Raw genomic sequence first — 20,739 nt, forward strand, 5'->3', positions numbered from 1 at the left:
CGGTGTTTATCCGTTCGATGATTAAGGCGTACTGAGAATATACGGACTGTCGCAACCGATGGAGACCAGGCTCGGCTGCTTGGCCGTTCGCTGTCCGCGTCGCAAAAAAATTCGAGCACGCATTGCCAATGTGCAACACCGGCCGTACGCTTTACCTTTTTGCTAAGATGAAACAATCGCGTTGCACTTATCACTTCGAAAGAAAAAGGAAAGTGTTCCAGCGAAACGAGCGCTCGGTCGGTAACTAACAGGCTGCAACTAACAAACTTATTAAAATAAACTCCAATTCTTCCTTAATACCTTCATTTCTTACTCTTTACCTTTTTAGTGTTCATTAATTTTGATGAAAATCGACAAGTTTCGAGGGAACAATTTGAGAAAAATGCTCAACGGCCGCCATGATGTAAAGTTCGATACACGCAACAAAATTCAAATGTTTCGATTCGATATACGAATCGATTGTTTTTTGAAATCCGCATCGATCAAAATGTCTAACATACTACGAAACTAATTTGACAATTTTTATATCGTATCTAAGAACATTTCTCCTGTTGTTTTAGCGCAGTTAACGATTGTAAGTATTATCCTGCGTCCCACTGGTTAAATTAAAATGAAGTCATATATAAGAAGAACGTAATATACACGAAGAGATCAGATATGCAAAGGAACAGGCTTTCTTCATTTATGAATGTGTATATATTATCGTAAATACAGTCGATATAAAACATCCTCGTGTTTCCGCGCGACAATAATCCATATAGAGACGTACAAACGTGTTGTGTCTTAGTTAGATCGCGTATTAAAAAAAACGGATTATTAGGATCAACTTATATTCCTACTATCGTAAAAGAGACGTCGACACTCCCTTTCTGATACTTTACGGACCTTAGTTTCGATTATTATTCCCGAGGTTGTTGGATCTGTCCGCGAAAAGGAAGCGTGCTCGTTAGTGCGTAGAGATCTTATCGACCTCAACGATCTTACGTAAAACGATCGTATACCTAACACGAAAAGATTCTACGAAAGCTTCACAGTCGGGGAACCTTGAGATACTCCCCGAGTGTTCACCTCGAGAATCAACTAAGTACGCTGGCTCAGGAAAACTGATGTAGATGCATTACGTTTGCTAGTAGGCCAGTAGATCTCTTTATACTGAACAGTACTATGCTTATACTGTAGGTCTCTCTCTTTCTCTCATTCACGTGTTGGTTCCAGAGTGAAGAAAGTTATACCTTGCCCTGCATTGTTAGTTGTACACACTGCTCTGGATAGTCAGACGACTCTACTTGGATGTTATTACGCATCAAAGGATCATATCAATCAATGGAAATGGAAAACTACCCAATTAGGTCTCACCACTAGTGGAGTCGATTCAACTTATTCATGATAGTAAATATATCTACTGCGCAACAGTTTGTTTAATGCCTTCTATCACTCAAGAGACCTTTTTCTGATTATTCTGAACAGTGGGTTAATCCTGCCTAACAATATCTCAAACGTAATGCCCTAATACTTTGATTTTATCAATCCTGCAACCATTCATGAGCTTATGTTATGTTACTACTCTCAACTTTGTGTAGATGTACCTTTGAATCCAACACGTGATGTAACAAGAACTGATTCAGTATAAGAAATAATACCCGACACACATACTTTTATTCGAGACTCAGAAACCTTATCGTTCAATGATATTACAAAGAAAAACGTTCGAGTAAGAATACGTAGGCGATTTTCAATAAGCTCCTATTTGGCTTCGTTGAAGGATACGAAAGTATGGTCGGCAAGGATCTCCAAATGTTCGTTGCCAATTTAACATTGACCCCTTTTCTTCTTCGTTTGATTTTCATCTTGTAATAAAGCATTACAAACTCGCGTTTTTCACTAGTCAACTACGCGAAATTACTGTGAGCAAATTTATTCCTCGGACACGCTTAGACTCGAGCAAAACCGGTCAGAGGAAGTGAGAAAAAGGAGACGCTCGCATACCAAAAGAGGTACATGTAACAGTTTTGCCCAAGCCCAAGCGAGCTCGACTTCGGATATGTCCTTCGACTTCTTTTAGACCGTCGAACATTTTCAAACATACCCAACGTTCCAAAAGTCATGCGACCCATAGTAAAGCTTATATATCGGTCAGCGTAAATATCGGAAATATTGGAAAATACGAAAACTAAGATTCGTACGAATTTTTTAAACGCTTTACAAGAGAGAAAAACGAAATTTATTCTACCTGAGACACCTACCGAATGAAAACAACAATAGAAAAATCTGCTCTCTGCTGCAGAGACTACCGATCAAACGTCTACCATGAATTTAATTCGCAGTTTTACGCACATTTGTTAATAATTTTCGCCCCCTTACCCCTCCCCCCTCCCGTCCCAATCGAATCAAATTAGATATCTCTTACAACTTAACAAGATTAACGGCGAAACGTCTGTCTAGCAAAATATAAAAGTCAATCTTACTGAACACAAAGATTCCATACGTAATATTTGGTGCTTATCGTACCCTACTACCGGGTCAAAATATAAAAAAACATCTACCTCCCCCCCTCCCGCATATGTCACTACGAGTTAGAAAATATTCTGCATTGCCGAAAAACTTCTCCAACCCCCCCGATCCTGGATCGGGGAATCATAGTAAAATATCATAACAAGCAGTTCTCTTTCATCTCCCTTTCACTTTCACTCTCACTCTCTTATTTGTGCTAATTTCCAAACGACGGATTACGCACTCGCGACATGTCTAAAATCTACCACTTATCAGATACGGATTCGCTTCGAATACGGAATAAAGTAATTTGTTACCCGCCACCAGACTGGCGTGGTAACCGGGTAACGGGTTACAAAAACTCTGTGTGATTGTATACGATCAAACACTAATCTACGATGCGTATGATATCCAAATAATACCGTGTTCATATTATCTTTGGAATCGAAACTTGCTTCTGTCAGCAACAGATATTTTTCGCCTTTTTAAATATCAAGAAAGTAACGGAGACAGCGAATGTGATTCTGAATTGGAGGGTAGGTCTTGCAATACAGCGTCAAATGGTATCAGCTGATTCTCCTATAACAAAATAGACGATTTTCTGAATTATAAAAGAGTATAACGAATGAATGATGAAGTCGTTTATAGAGAGTCTTTGATCACTGTATCACGCAATACAAGAGTTAATTCGCTACTTAATCGTAGGCTTCGTAATACTTTCTCCTAAATGCTCGCCTAACTGAAATGATGCAAAATATATGTACGCAGTATATTCTACTATGCTTCTACTTCCACACATTTTGCCGATCACAAAACATTGATCAGCAATACGGTTATTGTGCAAATTATCACATTACGTTCGTATTAGACGAAAAACTAGAGGAAGAAACGTAATTTATCTCTTTCTCTCTCATTAAATTACATTAAAAAGCTAATAATCCTAATAGGTTGGCCCACCAGAAAAATACTCAGTATCTTTAAGATTAAAAAATGTTCAAAACAAACTATTAATTACTTCATATAGAATTTGAATAAGTATACAATTAGACAGCTTTCTGGACTTAATATCCTATCCTACAACGAGTCACCCTGTATGATTCTAAGTTATTGAAAACAAAGTGTGCACGACTTCCTACTGTCTTGAACATACCTTTCATTATTCTAAACGATAAAAACAACCGGGTTGCTTGATTTCTGGTGGACAACCGTGTTTCATTTCCAGGCAGAAGCTCAATCGAAATTGATTCAATCGAAATGCTTGTCTTGCCCTAAACGGCAACGCGGTTTTAATACTATAATCTCATTCTAACTAATTCTACAATAATAAATAAACGTCGCGTTGAAATTCGCCTAACGCGCGGACAGAAAACGAAGAAGCATTTTGTCTTCATATATGCTACCCCAAATCTAAAATCCCCATTGGGCGTGTTCCACGAAAACGCCGTTACGTCCCAGCTTATTTCAGAAATTCTCATCTAGGCTCGTATGGACCAGCCAATCACCACCAAACGTCTCGATTAAACCGCAGCACTGTCGTCGGTGCTTCTTAATAACGCAGCCGCCTTTACAACATCGCCACCGCATTGATTCAACATGACCTTGCAATCCTCCAGGCCAACAAAATTGTTTTCCTTCTTTAGCAGGCCTTGCAAGCGCTCCAACTTAATAGCCGCCAGCACGTCCCAATCCGTGACGTTTAACGCAGCTATACACGACTCTGGAGTGGATTGTTCGTGCAACACCTTCATCATGATCCTGACCTCGTCAGACTGCTCGCCATTTCGGGGACCACGGGTCCTCCTAGCGTTGGGCCCATCACAGGCGAACTCCAACAGATCCTCGCAAGAGACATGATCGGATTGCCGTGACAGGTCACTCGTCACGTGTCCAGGTAGCTTGTCGTTGGACAACCTGTTGTAGATCCCCGTGAGACCCGCAGAGTGGAAGCTATCATTTGAGTCAGTGGTAGAAGACTCTTTCGATGTCTCTAATTGTTGTTTGCTCGCGTTACACCGTGACTGCGAGCTGTTCTCGGAATATTCATCGTATTCGAATTGCATTATGTAATTCGAGGGTTTCTGGACCAAAGGTGTCCTTTTGGTCGCTTGAAGCTTATTGGAAGCGAGATAGTCACCCTTGCAACTACTTGTGACCGCTAGATCGTCCGATTTATTTGCATCTGTTGGCGTGGAGTCTCTGCTCGCTTCACCCGCCTCATTCTCTTGGACACACTTGGAAGCAGAGCTCCTGAGCGAGGTCTTCGACTCGACGCTGATCTTTCTTTGAAGACGCTCCGTCGACGAGCCAATGGACTGCACGTCGCTGCTCTCCTGCAAGTTCTGCCGATACTCTGGCGTGTCGCAGTCGATCAAATTGTCGGAGAACTCGAGGAGATCTTCAGAGATCACGCTGAAACGGTGTAGCCTATTCTCGTCTACCACTAGGGAGTCCAACGCTGCCAATTCAGAGTCTATACGTTGTTCGAATTCTTCTGGACTGAAATTGTTGGAAAAATCGACAGTTAAATAATACTCAATCTTTATTGAAGTATAATAAGCACAGTCTCTAACCTATTAGCTGAAGTCTCCGAAGAGTAACCTTCCTGTAACGAACTACTGGCTACCGAGGAACTGGTGCTCTGCAAACTCCCATCCACCTGATCTTCGATAGGCGGTGTAGTGACTGCCATTTTGGCCAGGGTTCTGGTCACCCCTCCGCCAGGTATGATCAGGGGATGCTTCCTCTGATGCCTGGGCAAGCTGGATTTTGGTTGCAGCGTCTTGGACCTGTCCCTAGGTGGTAAGGGTATCGGATTCTCGTCCACGTTGCTTTGATTTTGATTGTTCTCTATTTCTTGGGCCGAATGATGCCTCTCTAAATGTCGCGATTGAGGTAGTGGCGGCGGTGCGTGAGGCGGCGGAGGTGCTCTGATCTTCGGCAAGGTTTTGGAACCGCTGTGGTAGGCGTCGAAATGGAAATGATCGGTGGCCAGGTCCTCTTGATGGGACACTGGGTGTCCCAACGTCGCGTGCTTGTTCCCACGGATCCTGGGCCTGACAATGGGCACCCCGGAGCGCAGCATACGCAATGGGTTCGTGTCCGGGGCGGTCTCTATGCCGGGTGTCTCCACGAGGCTGTTGTACACTTCCTTCGCCTCGTCCGACAACGTGGCCTAAACAAGTCGTGGGAGGGGATAGATTCGGGAAAGAAAAGAACAGAAATTAAAAAACGAAAATAACAAATAAAGGGAAAGATAGTGATAGAGAAAGAGAGAGAGAGAGAGAGTGAGAGACACAGAGAGAGAAAGAGGAAGAGAGAGAGAAAGAGAATGACTATGGCTTGAAACATGAAAGAAATGTCCTCGTAGAAGAGTATTTCGTAAGCATTTGGAAACAATGCTGACCACACTCTTGGTGTCTCAAGGTGCAAATCAATATCATGAAAAGGGGGGCTGAGATGACAAAGTACATTCGACGTAGGCCGACTAGAGATGCTATTCTAAACGAAACAGATGCAATATGCGTCTCTGTATGGTGCGTGTGCGGGTGAAGTATTAGGATACGATACTCTTGTGTACGGTTTGTAAGAGGTCGACATATGTGTAATATTCCATGATTAATATACTCCCATTCCAGTTTCTTTCAAAGTACAAATAGTATAAACGTGTAAATGCATCCAAACGTATTATCGACTAGACGTTATTATTCAGTTAATTAGTATGTAACATGCAAGCATGCTAAGCGTATGTGATACGAACTGTCTTGGGACAGTCCTTCATTTAAGTACACTGTATATTGTCCAGAGTTGGGTATTGTACTGGGTAACGCGATCCATGTGATCCCCAAGACCTACGGTGTGATTTCACCATCCATTACTGTTGAGCAACGTTTGTCCCATTGATGACTCTAGCTGAGATTCTAATTGAACAACAGCGACTATTTCCCCGTTAATACGTTGTCATCTAAAAGTTACGTCTGTTCGTTAATTGGAACAATATATAAAAAAAGTCTTTAATAAAGTTATTTCATATCAAGAAAGACACCGTGTACCGTATAACAGATTCACTGGGAACAGAAGACAAGTTCCTTTTTAACATCAACAATTGCCATTAACGCAATCGACTGATAACTCGACGAAACAACTAGAACAAGTCAATGAAATTCAGTCTGAAATGGGAAAGAAGGCTTCTGCCCAACTCTGGTATGTTCCATATGTTTCTGCCAACAACATGCACCTGGTGGACCAACGATATTACGAGTTATGAGGCTCCAGATCAGGTCGAAAGCGTTACAGGACCAGAATCTTAAATATTTATGGGGCAGGGGACGGTGGGAATGTCAGTATGTCGTTCGTGAACTCCGGATACTCCGAACTGGTGTCAGAATCCAGATCAGAGTTGCTAGTAAAGGTAAGGCTAGAACTCGGTGCGCTTTCCGGCCAAGAAAGTAGGTTATTTCTAGAAGAGAAAGGCGGCGACAGAGAGTTCAAGAAGCTCGTCGACGGAGGTGGTGATTTCCCGCAAAGTTCTATCGACGAGAATCCCCTAGCCGTCTCTGGGTGTAGGAAATGGCCTTTGTTCTTAAAATTCAACCGCAGATTATGCGAAAGCTTCTTGTGGCGTCGTTTGTAGCGCAGACGACTCCGTATGTCCGTTTCCGAGTGGGATATGGAGTCTGAATCCTCGCTGGAATCGTTGGTGGGATGAAAGGATCTTCTAATGTTCTTGATCGGTGGTTTCCTGTTCTCCGATAGGGAAGACGTTCTGTGTCTGTATATGTTTGTGACCGTAGACATTTTCTCTAGAAGCGTATCAGGCTTGGGAGGCAACTCCTTTCTCGTATTGTCATTCTGATACAATTTCGGTGGCTCCAAAATATGCTGATGCATGCTAGGACTCGACGGAGGATTCGACTTCTGCGAAGTCAGATTCAATTTCATGCTGATCTGCGATTGGCACTGAAGCGGAATATTCAAGTCCAGGTGTTTGGGCTTCTGTATGGGAATGTTTAAGCTTCTCAGAGACGCTTGAGCCTGACCAGATATGTCCAAGTTCCTCATGTTGGTCACCAACGACTTGGACGTGGTGCTCTCCATGTTCCTGGAATTTTGTGCGATATTCTTACCCAACTGAATCATGTTCTGCGTCAGTTTACCCAATCCCAAATTCAATCCTTGACCTTTCTTCGAATCCAGATAGTTTTTCACACTCTCCAACCCTGACACCTCTCTCTGGTACTTCTCTGCAAGCAATTTACTGCTCAATTCCATTTGATTGTTCGCCTCCGCGTCAGACTTTCTCCTGAGCCGTTGAAAGTTCACTCGAAGACTCTCTGAACTGCTGTAAACAGGTGATTCCTTTTTTTCAGACTCTGCAATGAATAATGGATTGTTGGATATGACAAATGGAAAACAATCGTGACCATTCTGATTCTGTTCTATTTTACGAAAACTCTGTATATTGATTCTGACAGCCTCCATATTCCCTCTAGGACTGTCCGAACCACCTCCAGTTTTCAAGTTCGTCTTTATGCTATCTGTAGACCCATATATAGCGCTTTTACCCTCTTGGCTTTGGTTTCTTGGTAAGAACGGCACTTTTCCACCTCTCGCCTTCGATATGTCGATTTTCTTTGGAAACTCGGGAATGTTCATCTTGGAAGAGTCGCTGAAAGAACTAGAAATCTTTGGTCGCGTACCGAGATCTGTGTTGACCACTTTATCTCGAGGTGAATCGAACTTGATTGGCTTACTGCGAGTGAAATCAATAAAGTTGGATGTTTTTTCCTTCATCAAGTCGTAACTGGCAGTTTCCTCGCATTGCGAATCGAAATTCGACACGTTATCCTTCGACGGTTGATCGTAATTACCAAACTTGTTTGGTAACTGCTGGTTGTGCTTGTTCACAGACACGGACCCCTGATCCAACATGTTCTTCTCATACTTATCCAGCTTCTCTTCTCCGAAATACGATACCTTTTCACTGGGACACGTCAGAGCACCGTCATCCTCGAAATACTTTGGCTGTTCGAAGTAACGATCCACGTAGCTGGTGGACACTCTCTTCTGCTCGCGAGGAAAGTCGAAATTGAAACTTTCTATGGCCAGAGGAGCCACCTTGCCGTTTTGTTGAGCAACGTTGAACTTCCCATTCAGATCCATCGCTCTTTCGCAATTGAAGTTGCCCGTTTTGTTCCCGTTCTCCAAGAATTCCGTCGATTTCACCAGATTCTGTTTCATGGCTGCATTGTCAAGGATATGTGCGTCAAATTCGATGTCCATGTAAGAAGCCCACGCTGTAGGCTTAGTCAGAAGCTCGCGAGATTTTGCGAAACAGAATTCAGCAGATGCTTTGTCCCACAAAGGCAACTTTAAAGTAGATGGTGCACCAAGTGATTCTATGCTGGACACAGTGGACGACAATGATTGCAAACTCGAACACAACCACTTTATGGGTTCAACGTGGAAAACGTTCCCAAAACAGCCATGCAATTCGTTCAAGGAAATAATAAAGAATAACAAGCAATGTTGGAAGACGATCATACAGAAATACCACATTCAAGCGAAGCAAGCGTTTTGTACCAGATAAAATAGTTGAACGTAAGTTTCAGCAATTGCGTACGCAGTCCATAGAAAACAAAGAATGTTCGCACGTGGCGATACAATGATAAACAAAAAGACGAGAAATAACAAAGAATGAAAAATCGAGAAATTCAGAAACAAACGAAAAATAAAGACAGGAAAGGATTAGAGGAAAGTTAAGATTAGTCTTCCTTTGTGAATAGAATTTCCTTTGTGACAAGCATTTTCATCAACTTAACAACCAAGTAAATTAGGTCGGAGTATTAGGAATAGATACGATATTGCGATATACCTACTCTTTCGTGTGGCATCAGGAATTAACTCTGTTCCATAACAGTTTCGACGGAAATGGAGTTAAAAGAAAAATGTTTGAAAATCATTTTCGTTGAAAGAGAAGTTCATACTCTTAAACGTATAAATTATATCACTGGTGTGTTTGGTGTCGGAATGAATAGTTTTTGTTAGTATCAGCAAGAAATCAAAATGAATTAGTATTTTTTTTAGTGTGCAAAATTAGATTGTGTTTTGGTAATGTCATTTGTGTACCTTTCCTTGTTTTTTTTTTTCTTTTTTCGAAGTTCGACGATCGAACGAAAATATGTTTAATGTACCTGTATGTCAGGTATACTGGCGGCTTCTTCTGAAAAGTGTCGTCTGTCTGGTTTGGGACTGTGTTGATGTGGCAACTTAAAAGAGAACTTTCTGCGTCTTGAAGGACTGGCAGGTGTTCGGGGAGACTCCGGTGGATGTTCAAGGTCTGTCATGGAACGTGCTGTCAATTCCTGTGCCATAGCAATGGCTGAGTAGAGAGTTTTCTGATCGGCTGCTGAGATAGGCTTCACCTAAATATATAAGAAGAGTAAACGTTTACCATCCCTGGTAAATGCATAATACATAATAATTTCCGTTTCTCTTCGATTTAATGTTAATTCATCATTCTAACAACTTACTGCTTGTACCATTTTTCATTCTTTTCATCATCAACTCTGTTCTCGAACGCTAACAATTTTTGGGTTCTATGCTTCGACGTGCAAACGATACGTACAACGTGAAACGGAACTAATTATACATAGCAGCAAATAATGAATAAAACAAACAAAAAAAAGAACAAACAAACGAAGAACTAATATGTAAGAGCGTAATAGTAAATAAGACAAAAAATTACTGTACATTTATTGGACTCACGGTGGCTTGTTTCTTTTTACTGCTCTGCTTCGCCTGCATTTCCCTCAGTTCATTCCTAACGTTACTCGATTCGTGTTCAGCCGATAAGGGATGAACTGGGGGTGGCGGGGGAGGAGAAGATCCTAAAACGATCAAGCAAAAAAAAATTGTACACCCTAGAAACGAATCGATAAACTGTCTCTACAAACACTATCATCACGCTTACCTAGCGATCGAAACATTTGATCCATTTCGGCCAACAAACTTGGACCGAAATCAAAATTCAACGGTTTGTCAAATCTCAACGGGCTGTCCTGATTTTCTTCATCGCTGATCTCATGATACTCGTGATCCGCCCCAAGTGTATCGTTATTGCCAGCCACATTCAACGGAGCAGACTGTTTGCTCGAATTAGCCAGATGGCAAACCTCGGAGCTTGAATCTGGCCACAAACTTTCTAACAGACGAAATTCACGCGATAACGTCGTGAAATCCTCCATGCCGATCGTAAAAGAAACACTTACCATGCTTATTCTGAATATCGTGCTGCGCGTTCCTGTTATCCCTCGACAACTCTCTGTTCGTTTCCGCACTCCTCGCATCCTGGCTCAGAGATTGACTAGAATTGTCCGTTACATCCTCCTGCGGTTTGTACGGTGTTACCACTTGCCGTGGTAAGTGCGGATACTTTCCACCAAGGAAACCAATATCGCCAAAGTAAGCCCCGTCCAATCCAACATGACCAGTGTGCTTCAAATCACCTTGCGGTGAAGAGATCATGTCCGTTCGTATTTTTCGCCTCTGAGAAGAGAACGCGTTCTTTCCATCGCCGCGTGTAAATTCGCCTGGCTTGTTACTTGGCAGATTAGAGCCAAGGTACGCTATCGTGTGAGCAGGATTGAAGAAACCAGTTTTCCCATTGTTTAAAACACCCTTCCACAATGTGTTGCTGCTTCCCTTGTCCAGAACGGTAATCACGTCCCCTTGCCTGTAGACAAGCTGCCCCGTTTCCGTGCTATCCTGAACTGCTTGAACCTGCTCTGGTTTCAGGTCGGGCAAAAGATTGATCAATTCTGAGAACTTGGGTCGCTTGACTGGCTCGTGCTGCCAACATTGTTGCATCAGCGAAAAGTAATCCTTCGGACAACACTCTGGCTGCTCTAATCTCTGAAAATTTGGATCGTCTATCGCCTCCAAAATTTGATGGCCCGTTAAAGCTGCCCATGGCTGAAATCCGTAGCTGAACATCTCCCATAGAGTTACTCCGTAAGCCCATACGTCGCTCGCTGAAGTGAATTTTAAATAAGATATGCATTCCGGAGCGCACCACGCTATCGGTAGTTTTAAGTTGACGTTGAAGTTCGTTTGGTAATAATCCTTTCCGACCCCTAAAGCGCGAGACAACCCGAAGTCAGATATTTTTACTTTGTTCTTTGAGAATACCAAAATATTTCTGGCTGCGAGGTCACGATGTATCAGCCGTTTCCCTTCCAGATACTGCATACCATCCGCAATTTGCACGGCGAAATCGCACAAAGAAAGGACCGGGAAACTGGTGCGTAAGCTCGGTTCTTTCAGGCATTCCAGTAGCGATCTTAGAGGCGCCAATTCTGTGACGAGCATCAAGGAATTCGTGTCCAACACAACGCCGTACAGCCTGACAATGTGCTCGTGGTCTATCGCGTACATTATAGCTGCTTCTTTCAGAAATTCGATCGGATTGTTCTGCATTCTTTCACGCGACAAACACTTAATCGCTACTTGTATTCTCTCCCCGTCGTTCGTCCAAACACCTTGCTGGACGACACCGAACTCGCCCGTTCCCAATTCTTTGTTCACGATAATCGCATCGGCTGGTATCATATGCTTGTTAGGGACGCGAATCGGCGGTCTATCCTGTCTTTCCTCCGGTAACATTGTCAGAGCACCCGTGATCGGTTCCTCCCGTTTAGGCAGCAACATTTTTTTGAACTTGGACAGATAATTTTGTGGGAAATGTTTCTGGAAATACTTCTTTAAACGGCGCATCTCTGGCTTGCTCATTCCAATCGCGTTCAAGTCTTCTTCGGTCACATATTTCAGCTGAGCGGTCGTCTGCACCTTCAAGTCCCCTGTTTCAATTCGCAACAAATCATTATCTTGCTTCGTTTCTACAGATTTCGATAGCTCAGATGAAGCTGCATACCTCGAATTCCAGGATAATACTGCTGAAGCTCCGCTTCCATAAGGAATTCGTACAAACCAGGTCCAGTGTTACGGGACATTCCTCCTTGTGTGTCTTCAAAGAAACAAAAAGGATACATGTAAACAACTCGATACAAATCCATTGGTAAATAAATTACTTGCAAACGATTTCTACTGTACACAAGTAACAATAACACCAACCATAAGATAAAAACTATTTGTTTAGTTGTACAATATCGAAAAGTAATGAAAATTTGTTTTCAGTAGCAGACACGTTCTTCCTTCTGTTATTACAATCCAATTAGCCGACGAACGAATCGAATCCTCATCGACAAATCGATCCTGAATAAAATCCTGACAAATATATCTCAGCTGCACTCGCTCGCAAAGTCGAATAACAAAAAGGCAAGCTGTCTTCCGATCGACGGAATCGTAAACTCCGCGATCCGACGGTTCGCGATACGTCAAACATTTGCGTTACGCAAACATACATTATCGAGCATTATCAATCGATGATAATATCGCGACGCAAGACGAAGCTGCTCGTGGAAGCGTCGTTGTTGTCGGAGGCGCGTAGAGAACTCGAAGGTTCTATGCATAAAGGGGGAAAAGCGGACGGGGCGAAATAGAAAATAATAGAGGCGCGTGGAGCGGTGGGGTGGGCACGAAATTCCTGGCACGCGACAACAAGACCCCGTGGTGCGTACCGTGTGCACCCGCGACGCACGAGTGTCGTGCGCGGCGTTTATCCGGTGTGCGGCACCGGTCGAACGGGATATTAAAAAATCGACGCGCGTTCTTCGAACCTCGGGTTCGAAAAACGTGCGTTACTCCCTATCGATGTGCCGTCCACATCCCTCCCCACCCTGAGTACGGTCCGTGTATGCGTGTACGTGCGCGCACGCTATAAACAGGGCAAAGCCCCTGCGAGGTAGCCATAGAACGGGACGAGGCGAGGCGAGGCGAGGAGCCGTACGTGATTCGGTCGAATGTCCGCAACAAGACACACCCTGCGTCGCTTCAAATAGAATTATTATTTATATAAGCTGGTGAACGTTAACACGGCATCGTGTCGCGCACTCACCCATTCTACGATGACGCAGCACGGTACACTTCGAGCTCCTCTCCTTGTCATGGGATGCGAGCGTCTGCCACTTGGTTCGGCCGATCGGCGATCCGAAATCACGAGACGTCTCTCCGCTAGCTCCTATAGCTGCCCACCGCTATCCCCTCCGCGGTTACCTTCTCAAGCGTTCACATCTTTCGACGCTCGCGGCACGTACATCCGCCTCGAGACGATTTCGTTCCCTTTTGACTTCTCGCGAGAGCCTCTCCGAGGGAACGAGGTTATTCTTGTATTTGTCACAAGGGACGGGGAGAGGCGGGACGTACGGGGGGAGGTTAGAGCCTTCCTTTTTCGCTTGTTACCGGTTCGACTAATTAGCGATTCGAGCTCCTCGACTCTTCGATCTCGTTACGAGACATTTTATCTGTTGTTTGCCAACGATTTATCGCGGCTGCGATTGTCGCGCCATCTGCTGGGAGATCGATGGAATTATCGCTGGAGGTTCATTTGAAATTCTCCCTTTCCTCGTTATTTCGTTTAGTTGAGGAAAGTAGAGAAAGGATGTAATTGGTGAAGAAATATCGTTCTCTATATGTCTTTTAAATAATTATTATCGAACGATAGAATTTTTAGCGATTTTTCTGACCTTTCTCAAATCTCTCTAAAATTGGTAAGTTACGTTTCAGTTGGGTTAATTGTTTGATTTTAATGGAAATATTTGATTTTTAATCGTCAGGATCACGATGAACTATGCTTCTATCTGAAAAGCATGAATTCTGTTAACATCGTCACTGATAGTACGGAATTTAGCGATCGAATTGAGTACCACTGAGTGGAATAGAAGAACTGGGCTTCGGATACCCACCGAGCCCGTAATGTCCTGTGCGTCCGTTGACATTATTAAATGTCGTTAATTTGATGTGGATACTTTTCATTGGAGTAAGTTCAGTACAAGTTGCAGCAGGATGACATCCGTATTATCCGTTAATATCGCGAGAAATCATCCCCTTGGGTATTTAACTCGATTATGTAAGGTTAGTGCCTTTAACAGTGTACAAGTTAAAAAAGTTAATTGTAATAATTGACACCTTTTTTTTCCTATCGCGAGTAAACAAAATAGTCTGAACGAACTCTTTTCAGATCTTGCTGAATTCACCTTCATAATTATGTTTTACAGCTAGCAACGAATCATAATGTTACACAAGTAGCATTTATGAAAAGATTGTCGCTTAAAGAAGAAATGCCTAAGCCGGGACCATTACCTTACTGGAAGACAGAATTATCCACTAAGCAATTTAGGTATCATTTAACAAGTTTGATATACGATGAAAACAGTAAATTAGTGGTTGTAGAAGGCCCTCCTTCAGCAGGGAAAGATAAACTTTGCCAAAACCTGGCAGACGAATTTGGATTATTATACATGCCACCACCGCTTCATGATGATATATATATGAATCGTTACGGATATGATATTCGTAAGCTAGATCCGAAACTACCACCTGCAGCTCAAAGTATCGATTTGAAAAAATTTTTAAAGGATCCTAACCACGCGCTAGCGGGAAAATTCCAACTGGGATTCCTTCTGATGAGATACGAACAGTACACCAACGCCCTGTTGCATCTATTAACAACAGGACAAGGAGTAGTATTAAATCGATCTGTTTATTCAGACGCAAGTTTTGTCGATACTATGTATAATGCTGGATATATCAAAAAAGAAGTAGTAAAATTTTTTGAAGTACTAAAGAAGAACTGCTTGCACTTGCTTCAGAGACCGCACTTAGTCATATATTTGGACATACCTCCAGATGTCACTTTGGTAAATCTTTCGATTTCATAATTTTTAGCTGCAGGTCTGCGCAACTGGTCATACAAGCAAAATTTACTATTAATGAATTCCACCTGCGCAAACCTGTGTTAGAGTATTACATTAAATAACGTTAATACTAATCATCTGAAAAATTTTTACAGGCAAACATAAAAAAAAGTGGTAACCAGGATGAAATTAACTCAAAAGTTTTTACAACAAAATATTTGACAGATCTTGATAGAGCAACTAGAGAGAAATGCTTGTCCTGGTTGTCGTCTCACTCAGAGATACTGATGTACAATTCATACGAAGAAAATAATTTTATGGACGTAGTTCATGACATTGAATCTTTAGATTTAGAAGAAGATGATCACAAACAAAAATTTGAAGATTGGGTATACTTAGACATACAGAGACTACAAGAACAAATAGTACTGTACCAAGACAAGCAGTATTTATTGTATAAGATGCTAAGAATTACAGAGATGGTCATTCCAAATGATTTAGGTTTATCAGGTAACGATGCTGAATGTGTGGCCAATGTAGTGGACGAGGTAAGTGCATAATTTTCTTTCTATATAATTAAATTCCATCGTATAAAAGTTTAAAAAATATGATGTATATTCTAGGCGCCATGCGAGATATATGAATATGGGTATAATCCATTCATGGGTCATACCTTTTCGAACGCCAAAACTAAATATATTGAGTATCCACAATTGACTGCTTGTCGTCGCACGTTACGTGATTTTGTCAACTGTAAATTGTTTCAGGTGTAAAATGCTTTAAGCATATTGAGAAGTTATTTTTAATATAGATCTACTAGTTGCAATAAACTATTCTCTTGCTTTAATAACAAGAGAAATACAGTTGATGTAACATGTAAAAATAAAACATTAGCTTATTTAATAATATTATTATTATTGTACCCATACATGTTAAAAATATAAATATGTTTTCAAAATTACATTTAATATATTTTAACCATTTTCATATATATTAAATGTTTAAATACATACATTTTTAGTTACAGAAAAACAGTTATCGCTTTACCTTTATCAGGTTATACAATCATTTGCAATACTGTAAATTTTAATTCCACCAAAAATGTTTAATATTTGTTCACGTGTTTGTTATATTTTAAATTGCGTCACAAATTAAAGTTGGGGTAGCAGTTGACAAAACTATCCTTCGTATCCTGTTTTTTAAATAATCTACATGGATACTTAAATAAATTTCAAAGTTGTACTTATACCGTGCACTTACTTTTTATCAGTGAAACATTCATTTTATTTTATACCCGCATGTTTCGCCGATATGTGGGCATGAAATAGAAGTAGGAATGTATTTTTACACAGAAATTGTACCAACATTCTGTCACAATCGAATAATAGAGTTTTATAGAAAGAAGAAAGTACAACCTACTAAATGGGTGTTAAAATCAAATGAATTTGGCAGTAGTTTAGTATACCAACATGTTAAGGGCAGCCATACATCCTATATACAAAGAATCTGTACACAAAATATTGAATTTTGCCGCGTAACATCAACTATATAATTTATAAATTATTCCCTTCTAATCAAACCTGCATAATACTAATTCCTTTTGCACTTTGTACCGGTAATATAAAATTACAGCAACATTCACTGAAATGTAGTCAGTATAATTTTGTTAGCGAAAGACACCTTAGGGGGCTAAACTGCAACAAGAGTTAGTCTTTCGTGCAGTTTTGTAAAATGCTTTCGACTGAGCGCTAAGACCCTGCGACTTTGCAACTAAATCATCCAGATTTTCACCTCTCTTAAGAACAGCCTCCAATGTGTTATGCTACAAAACGAACAAGAAAGTAAAAGTAATGTAAAAGCTAATCCCAATCCGTTAAAATGTGCAAAATCTTGCAAATCACAGCCTTACGCTTACCAAAATAATCTTTGTCTCGTCCAAATCGTTCTGCATCTTGGTAAGAGCGTCAGCCTCGTTCGGATTCTGATATTTCACTAAATATACATTGATCTGCGCGAAGTCTACCGTCGGTTCGCTCAAAGTATCCCACGTGGATTGCGGATACTTTGTTGCGAATTCATCCATCACTTTCGTGATCAATGTATGAGCGACTCTCCTAGGATATTCGTGATCCGATATAAGTACAGCCGCTAGATTGTCCGCTCTCACAAACACGTGACACATGTAATCTGCAAAACGTTACCATTGTCCGAAAACCTTGGTACAACATTGGACGCTTTCGAAAACGTTACCTGCTTCTTTCACGCTCTGCCTGGAGCAACTCTGAGTCCGTTCGACGATGGTCTTACTTATGAATGTCATAAACTCTTTGACGCTTCCCTTTTGGAAAAACGAGAACGACTCCACGTCGTAAGCAGCTTTCAACGTTGTCGCTGATGTGAGATTTTTATACAAAATCGACAACGCGTATAATTTTACCATTTTCTTCGCCGCAAAACGAACAGCTTGTTTCTTTCAATCAGATTGAGCCTCTTATCACTCGCATGAAAAACACTTTATGTTTATCTCTCCTGTGGTTTTTAAACACTCAGCTGCTACTGGACTTTCGCTACGCTCTCTCGTTCTGTAATAAAACCTATCGCTCCTATTTCCTATATTTCTTAATACAAACCACGTATCACCTCTAAATACGTCATTAAACTAGCATTCATTCCTAACAGAGAACCAGCAACTAGTCCTATTTCCATTTACGACTACACCTACGTATGTGCCTGTTACTTCAGAGCAAAGTAGCCGCCATCTTCCTCATCTCGACAGTAGCTCTCAATCGATTAAATATTTCATCGATCTACCCTTTCACGCGAACGACCTCGACAGAGCTATTTCATTTCATCTCACGCCGTCTCAATTGACAATTACAATTGCAATTAATGCGTTAATTACCAATTCCAACTGAAACCTTTATAAGTTCGTGTAGACGACTGTTTCGACTGCGTTATCGTGCGATAACTCAATTTTTATTTCTATTTTCTGTTATCTCTCTTCCTCTCTGTATTTTTCCTCTCTTCTGTTATGTTTCTGTTATCTAAGGAATATTAGAAAATATAGTTTTAGACGTTCTAATCGAACTCGTTGGAAATTATCTTTATGAATTACGATTTACCGCCAAAAAGTGAACGCATTGGATTTGTATATATATATATATATGTATATATGTATATATGTATATATGTATACATGTATATGTGGTTGGCAGCCATGAGAGTAATATGTCTATCGTTTTCCATCGTCGACGACCATCGATCGGTTTTCACAAGTTTCATCGGTTTTTTTACCGATTTCCGGTAGGAGATATTCCGCGCAAATCGAGGAGCGGATCGTTGTTTACATGAGGCGTAAAATTTCCCTCTACTCTCATATCAAGTGACAGGAAAAATGACAACGGCACTGTATCTGGAGCACTATTTAGACAGTGAGCGTACAATCTTTTATCCGCTCGAAAACCAAACGCGTAACGATTTTTTAAATTACATCGATGTTCCTGTAATCGTAGACTGCGAATGTTTTTACATTTATACGAAATTTAAAAATGTGAGAGAATACAGAGTACGATTCTATGTACCACCTTGCGACGCATACCTTGCGTAGAGAGTAAAATAGCTTTCGTTCAGATTTTATCAATGTAATTCTATTTAAGAGAAACATAAATTTGCAGAAGCATCCACGATCTATTTATTGTATTTCATTATATTGATATAGCTTGCATAACTAACGAAAGGATAATTATTAGGTTTAGAGCATTTACCTATCGAGTTGCAAAGGAACTTCACGTTGATGCGAGATCTGGATAGCAGAGCCCAGGGATTGATGCAGGATATAGACAAACTAGCGGACGATTACTTGAAGAACGTGAAGAAAGAATCTTCAGAGAAGAAGAAGGAACAACTGACCCATATACAAAATCTGTTTAACAAAGCCAAGGAATACGGGGACGATAAAGTTCAGTTGGCTATACAAACGTACGAATTAGTGGACAAACATATTAGAAGACTAGATTCGGATTTAGCCAGGTTCGAAGCGGAAATACAAGACAAAGCTTTAAATAGTAGCAGGGCGCAAGAAGAGAATAATGCTAGTAAAAAGGGTAGGAAGAAACTGAAAGAGAAAGAGAAACGGAAGAAAGGTGCAGCTGGTGCCAGTAGCGAAGATGAATCGAAAACAGCTAGAAAAAAGCAGAAGAAAGGTGAGATTAATTGTCACTGTAATTAGTTTACCTATGTTTGTAAGAGAATATAATGTAAAAACAATTTAGGAGGATCCGTTGCCTCTGCTTCATCGGCTGGAGCTGTTGGAAGCGGCGCACAAGTGGATTCTACGGCCCTTGGCCATCCAGCCGATGTCTTAGACATGCCTGTAGATCCCAATGAGCCGACTTATTGCCTGTGTCACCAAGTCTCTTATGGAGAAATGATTGGTTGTGATAATCCCGATGTAAGTTTATATTTTAGCACATTTCTTGACTAGACATCATTTTCAATCCATAGCGAACATGCTAAACATATTTATTTTAAACTATTCCATCTCTTTTTCGCTACAGTGTCCTATAGAATGGTTCCACTTTGCGTGCGTCGGATTAACTACGAAACCTAAAGGGAAATGGTATTGTCCGAAATGTACGCAAGATAGAAAGAAAAAGTAAGTTCTAGAGAATGCATAATAAATGCATTGGTCTCTATTTTAACGCGTGGAACGAAAGATTCGTACGTTATTTCTAAAATTAGAATGTAATATTTTTCATAGTTTAACATGAAACAAAATCGGAGTGTATGAAAGTAAGCGAATAGGAAATTTGTAAAAAAAATAATGAACAAAGTACTAAAGACTTGATTTACATCTAATATTGCCAGAGAAGGATATTCCTTTTCTCGATCAACCTGACGTTATTTAAACGTCTGATAAGATAGATATTCCACGTTATAATCTCACGTTAGTTTTCATTGATAATAATGAAATATTACGTCTGATGATACTTAATTACGAGCAATGTTGGATGTAATGAAAACAAAATCAATTTACACCTTATCATAGATAGAAAGATTTGAAAATCGGCCATGACTATTGTCTCCTTCCTTTTTTTACTTTCCTAGATGTATAAAGTAGTAATTTATTGTAAATTGGCCGTTTTTCGAACGTCTGTGATTTGCTTAATTGAAATACTATCTCATTGTATAAGTATTGAATCGTAATTATAGTATTAAAATAAAGAAAATTATTACTGTTTTTATATTTTATAAATGTAAATGACATTTTTTTTCCGTAAAATAAGTTTCTTTTTTGTTGAAATAAAATATACATATATGAATTTCATATGTACAAGTGAGAAAAATATATTTGATTTACAAAAAATGAGTTCTTTTGTAGCTATCTCTACTGAAATATATGTACAAAAGGTAATTATAAATACGCTTAGCTTATTTATTA

At 40.6% G+C, this 20,739-nt stretch overlaps 4 protein-coding genes across 8 annotated transcripts; 2 read left to right on the top strand and 2 right to left on the bottom strand.

Annotated features, from left to right (window-relative positions):
- Positions 1–679: 679 nt before the first annotated feature.
- Ack-like (activated Cdc42 kinase-like) lies at positions 680–13,609 on the bottom strand. Of its 5 annotated transcripts, none has more exons than XM_076901914.1 (8): positions 13,502–13,609; positions 12,419–12,511; positions 10,758–12,344; positions 10,460–10,690; positions 10,255–10,376; positions 9,681–9,911; positions 5,061–5,662; positions 680–4,986 (listed from the first exon to the last, which is right to left on the bottom strand). In XM_076901914.1, the coding sequence occupies exons 1-8, from the start codon at positions 13,503–13,505 to the stop codon at positions 4,008–4,010; spliced, it is 3,849 nt and encodes a 1,282-aa protein (XP_076758029.1). In that variant the 5' UTR covers positions 13,506–13,609; the 3' UTR covers positions 680–4,007. The 5 variants fall into 5 exon arrangements, with proteins under 5 accessions (XP_076758029.1, XP_076758028.1, XP_076758026.1 ...); XM_076901913.1 differs by having other exon boundaries at positions 10,240–10,376; XM_076901911.1 differs by lacking the exons at positions 680–4,986; positions 5,061–5,662 and adding an exon at positions 5,784–8,934.
- A 750-nt stretch (positions 13,610–14,359) lies between these two features.
- Nd-42 (NADH dehydrogenase (ubiquinone) subunit ND-42) lies at positions 14,360–16,260 on the top strand. The gene is made up of 4 exons (XM_076901067.1): positions 14,360–14,517; positions 14,661–15,302; positions 15,455–15,847; positions 15,923–16,260. Exons 1-4 carry the CDS (start codon positions 14,449–14,451, stop codon positions 16,070–16,072), a joined length of 1,254 nt encoding a protein of 417 aa, XP_076757182.1. The 5' UTR covers positions 14,360–14,448; the 3' UTR covers positions 16,073–16,260.
- A 494-nt stretch (positions 16,261–16,754) lies between these two features.
- Positions 16,755–17,851, bottom strand: Ykt6 (YKT6 v-SNARE homolog). Its single transcript, XM_076901069.1, has 3 exons — positions 17,550–17,851; positions 17,215–17,486; positions 16,755–17,121 (listed from the first exon to the last, which is right to left on the bottom strand). Exons 1-3 carry the CDS (start codon positions 17,737–17,739, stop codon positions 16,981–16,983), a joined length of 603 nt encoding a protein of 200 aa, XP_076757184.1. The 5' UTR covers positions 17,740–17,851; the 3' UTR covers positions 16,755–16,980.
- A 666-nt stretch (positions 17,852–18,517) lies between these two features.
- Ing5 (inhibitor of growth protein 5) lies at positions 18,518–20,585 on the top strand. Its single transcript, XM_076901898.1, has 4 exons — positions 18,518–18,730; positions 19,049–19,501; positions 19,571–19,749; positions 19,856–20,585. The coding sequence occupies exons 1-4, from the start codon at positions 18,694–18,696 to the stop codon at positions 19,955–19,957; spliced, it is 771 nt and encodes a 256-aa protein (XP_076758013.1). The 5' UTR covers positions 18,518–18,693; the 3' UTR covers positions 19,958–20,585.
- The last annotated feature ends 154 nt before the right edge of the window (positions 20,586–20,739 follow it).

This window comes from Xylocopa sonorina, chromosome 9, assembly GCF_050948175.1.
Source record: "Xylocopa sonorina isolate GNS202 chromosome 9, iyXylSono1_principal, whole genome shotgun sequence".
NCBI lineage: Eukaryota > Metazoa > Arthropoda > Insecta > Hymenoptera > Apidae > Xylocopa > Xylocopa sonorina.